The sequence below is a fragment of the Siphateles boraxobius genome, unplaced genomic scaffold, assembly GCF_051911475.1.
Source record: "Siphateles boraxobius isolate OS27281-9 unplaced genomic scaffold, OSU_SipBor_1 130, whole genome shotgun sequence".
Lineage (NCBI taxonomy): Eukaryota > Metazoa > Chordata > Actinopteri > Cypriniformes > Leuciscidae > Siphateles > Siphateles boraxobius.
This window is the reverse complement of record NW_027508734.1, coordinates 26,757,143-26,762,500: the sequence shown is the minus strand read 5'-3', so window position 1 is coordinate 26,762,500 and position 5,358 is coordinate 26,757,143. Positions and strand designations below refer to the sequence as shown.

Sequence of the window (5,358 nt, the reverse complement as noted above, 5' to 3'; positions counted from 1 at the left end):
AACACAACCTGCGCACCTCTGACGGTCCCTAAAAATGACTGGACACTGCCACTGATGGCTAATATTGTAGTAAATATGGTTCTAGTGCTTAATAGAGTACATTCTGAGCCATGGTCTTTGCAGTGACATTACAAACTCTGTACTTCATATTAGTCAATTAAAACAGCATGAAGTTATGTTAAGGCCGGGGGCGGGGTTGGGGGGATTTGGGGTCAAAACTTCACTTATGCTTTAGAGTTATTAACCATCATATAATTGTTTTGGCAGGTGATAAACAATGTAGAAGAGCAGGAAACTCAGCTTCTACTCAAACGTTAACAAAGGGCCAACAACCACAACTTAAAAACAAACCCTTGTTTTCTTTGCAAACTATGGTATACAACATATTGTTTATTTTTTTTTTTACAATAAAGCAGATTTGCAATCTATTACTGACTTTGCTGACAATTCTGACACTATCAGTATATGGTCAAAATAATGCAGTCTCTGATGGTAAAGCTGTGTAAACAAATTCAAGATCCTCTAACACAGACAACACCTGCCAGTCTAAAAAACTGTAAAATGTGATTTTATAGTTTTGTGAATTTCTAGACAACATTTGTTGGGAGGGCTAAAACCTTGGAATCACAGAACTATTTCCCTAGGAACAAATAAAAACATTCCTGTCATATCATGCAGAGTCTGTAAGACAGCACAATTCACTCATTGTCCTGTAACACTGACAGCCTTTTGTCTGAAAGTCTTTTTTAACTGCTGAAGGCATGTATCCCTCTGCTTTATTAGAGTCATTACTAAATCTATCGACCTATAAGACTCTGAAACTAACTTACAGTCAAAAAGGACATTACACAAGAAAGAGTGGGGTTGTCTCTAGTGCCAAATCTCTGCCAAAACACTGTTTAAGAAAAATACAGAGGACTCAGAAACTGAGAACAGAAAGAGTGGAGAATATGGCAAGCCATTTTAACATGTATTATTTAAACCTTTTTTTTTTTGTGTGTTGCTATTTTTAACTTGCTAGCAAGTAATCTGATAATGACTTATCTCTGTCAGTTTCACTAGAGCTATTCATTAGATGCTACGTCACTATCCTCCCTTTGCTATCAATCACCAGTTTTCCTAGTAGAAACTGAATAGACACTAAAATGCATTAAATTTGTAACAATTTTATTTTATCTATAAAGTAGAACCTCTGATGAGTCATAGTATACAACATAAAAAAGTGATTTTATTTAGAAGCAATTAAGTTCCTTTTCATCATTGAGTCGCAAAGTAAGGATCTAGTAAACAACAGTTACTTGCAAAACTGAGATAATATTAGTCATGAATCACTATTGGACTACTTACTAGTTTTTAAAAAAAGGAACGTACTAGTTCGCCTATATAAAAACAGATAGGCCTACGGTTTAATCTTAAGGAATACATGTTAAATTGGCTTGCCACAAGTAAGCGTGTTTAGCTGTAGCTTTTCCACCTGCTCTGAATGATGGTGCTTTACAAAGTAAAATCTCTGAAAACATCAAGACCCTTTCCTTAAACCACTCCAAAGTTACCGTATCGTACTTAAACTGGTTTAAACAATATGTAGTCGCAAAAAATGACAACACCGCTCGCCATTTAAAATCTACTGAACCAAACATAGAATAAACTTTGCGCTTTTAGTTTGGAAACATAAGCAGAGGGGTTTAATAGCGCATCTCACCTTGTTGTAGTTGTAGTATCCCAGGCAGTGGGAAAAATCCAGGTTCTGTGGATCTCCAGGAATAGAATTCCCTCCAGCAGACGGATAAAATACATCCATGGTTCCTCTCGGCGAAGCGCTGCTCTATCAAAAGGGCGCAATTTTTTACTTGTCCTTCAACAATCCTGGCGCGATGAATGAGAGGGACGCGGTGAACAACGCGGGTTTAATGCAGCTCACGGGAGACAGAGAAGGGGTAAAAGGGATGTTTTAGGTAGTTTTAGTAATCCTCTTCTATAAGCAGTGGTCGCTGGCCATAGTTTTTGGATGTTGAGGAAGGTTTGGCGATGTTCAAACTGCTCCTGCGCCGCGAGGTTCAAGCATGCTTGGAGAAGAGCAACACAAAGAAAGCCGGCAAACAGCAACTCCGCTACAATGTTCTCCGCTCAGATACACATTCAAAGATACACTCAGATGCTGGATTTGAACACTATGTTGTTCCCGCTCTCAGTGTTTCAAATACACCTCCATCAATCCACACTTTGCGTTTCAAATTAAGCGCTGCCGGTCAGTTGGGAGATCTGAACACACTTTGACCTCTCAAAGCTTGGCTAATTAAATGAAATTAAGCCCTCCATACACATGCATAATACTGTCCGATGGCACCGTTAGTCCAAGAAACTTGGGAAGCGGTGTTTACATATTCATTACAGCGCTTGAGGGACTCTGAACAGCCAATGGTCTTCTGTTTTACTTCAGCCAACATCAAGCTGTGATGGAGGAGTATGGGAGAGAGTGGGGCTCATTGCGACCACTCCCCGAACACCCATCGCCACTCCCCTAGCAGCCCCAGAAAGAAAAGCCCAGGCGTACATTACAATGCATATAACCAGTATATTAAAATCATAATCAAAGTAATCAATAATAAAAACTCATAATCAATCATAAAAAGTAACATATATATATATATATATATATATATATATATATAACATATATATGTATACTGTCAAATCGATTAATCGTGATTAATCCCATCTAACATAAAAGTTTTTGTTTATATATGCTATATATATATATATATATATATATATATATATATATATATATACATATATGCAAGGTATACACACATGTATATATATTAGTGCTGTTATATATATATATATATATATATATATATATATATATATATATGGGTGATTCTGCAACTACGGGCACTTTTGACTATCCCAATTTTAAAAAAATCAACCTCCATGAATTTAAATTTTAACCATCACAGTCTGTAATACATATAAAAATTTACACAAAGTAGAATTCAGTCGTTAAGATTTTAATCTGGAACATGTTTATTTTTTATGTTTTTCGGGTCATCTTCTTAAAAAGTGTCCTTACTGCAACGTTACAATAACGTTAATTTTTTACATTTTTCTTTAGTAATTTCTATAAAAAAAAATTATATATTTAAATAGCTTTTTCAAATTTGATGCAATTTTGTAAATACTGATATAAAAAAAATATATACAAAATAGGGAATTTCATGTTTTTTTTCTATGCCATGTAAAAAATGTACAGTAACCTTAGATGTCAATTGTTTCCATACACACAAAAGATAGCATATTTAACTTTTTAAATATGACAGATGTTGCAATTTCAATGTGTTAATCATCTCAGCTTAAGTGTAAAAATACTTTTTTGCAAATGAAAATGTGAAAAAATTTAAAATAGAGCAGTGCTGCGGTAATGACATCTTGTGTCGGTATGGACACAATGTTAAAATCTAGGGTTAAAAAATGGCATCTTTATATATATACTAATATATATACTAATATATACTTCAGTACTAATAATATACAGAATATTTGTAATTTAATATACAGTAAACCTTGAATTTGTCTCTACCGCAACACAAGGTCTTTACCGCAACACCTACATTTGCTGCGGTAAAGACATGTTGCGGAAATGACATTTTTCCTAATATTTTAGCTAATTGGCAGCTAGCAAGGCCTACCACATTAGTTTTGTCTCTTAGCATCTTAATATACATGAATTTAACAGTAATATACATTTATTTTTAAAATGTAGTTAAAAATACACAATTATTAAGCTGAATGGTAAGGACGCACAATAAATACTAGAGCAGAAAAGATGATGTTTACCTTATTTTTTTGGTATCTTGTGAGTGAGGTAGTGTGGTGGCCCAGTTTGTCAGCAATGTGCTCAAGTGATAATTTCTGTTTCAATAGAAACTAGACTTGTTTGTGTTCGATAAAATTTCATAACAAAAGCTTTTTTTCATTGTTGCGGTAAGGACTCAAAAGTGTGGGACAGGCACATTTAGTTAAAAAATCATAAAAATTATCAATTAATAATACAAAGAATTTTAAGATACTGTAAATGAATCTGTATATTAAACAATTCCATTTGAAATAATGTCAAATTGTAATTAAATTAGCTTATTTTATGTATCTCAACATTGAGACCACAGGTGTGGGACATTAACAAAAATGGTGTTTTGAGCTATAAATGCTTCATAATATTATATTTAATCACATTAATCAGTAATTATATTTTTTGTCAATGTGTGTAATGGCACTGTGAATATATTTATGAAACATCAAATGACAAATTTTAACATAAATCTAAAATTTCACTGCTGGGACTTAAAAGTGCCCGTAGTTGCAGAATCACCCATATATATATATATATATATATATATATATATATATATATATATATATATATATATATATATATATATAACACGTGTATGATGTTGGTGGAAGCGCACAGAAGAGGAGACCATCTCATACTCACTGTCTGTTGAGTTTGTAGTCCTAAAACCTGGAAGAATTTGCATTTTGAGGCAATGGCATTGTGATTAATAAAATAGGCTAACCTTTACCTGAAGTGACGTTCATGTTTGTCTAATTAACCACATACATTCTATTTTTTTTTTTCATTTCAGAAAAATGCTATTCTAAAAACCCATTGGAGAATCCCGAGAGAACTCATGGTGAATTGGCCTTCTGAGTTGACAAACCGACATCATGGCTGAACAGTTCTATTAAATATGTTCTCTTTGTTTAAAGCATGCAGTGTTCATGATGATCTTCATTTCCATTAGCTCAACATCGCAGAATCTCTTGTAAATCCCAACATAACAGGACATAAAACACTAACAATTCTTCTCCTTTTCTCCTTTTCTCATCTTGTTCTAAAACATTGAATATGCATGCTGGGAACACGAAATCCTCTCCCCAGTTCCAGGCTCAAACAGGAACACGAATCTGCACTTTGAACTGAAGAAAGTAGTTCAATTAAACCAAAACAGATAATTAACTAGAACAATGACATAAAAGAACATAATTTTATTGGTTCATAGTAAATATAAACAGTTAAGTAAAGACAACCATATGAACTTTCATTCAGTGCAATTCAGCATCATTTAAAAGGAGCAGAAGGGGTTTGAACAAAATATGGTAGGCACATTATTTGCATGTGGATAAGCAGCGTTCTTGCTCAGCTATTCTCGTGATCTTTTTATGAGTAAGCAATGCTTTATGAAAATAGTAGTGTACTAGATTAGTAGTGTTCTTACTAAATCCAAGGTGACTGTGGGGGAATTGGAAACAGAGAGGAAGTAAAATACCTGTCATATGTTCCTGTAGCCAAAT

General features: G+C 33.8%; 1 protein-coding gene across 1 annotated transcript in view; it reads right to left on the bottom strand.

The window, feature by feature from the left end:
* The window catches only part of tox3 (TOX high mobility group box family member 3), a 59,116-nt gene extending 56,654 nt beyond the window's left edge, over window positions 1-2,462 (bottom strand). The window contains exon 1 of the mRNA XM_077228940.1: window positions 1,703-2,462. Coding sequence (XP_077085055.1) covers window positions 1,703-1,801 — 99 coding nt within the window. The 5' untranslated portion in view covers window positions 1,802-2,462. The remainder of the gene's footprint in view (window positions 1-1,702) is intronic.
* Window positions 2,463-5,358: the final 2,896 nt, after the last annotated feature.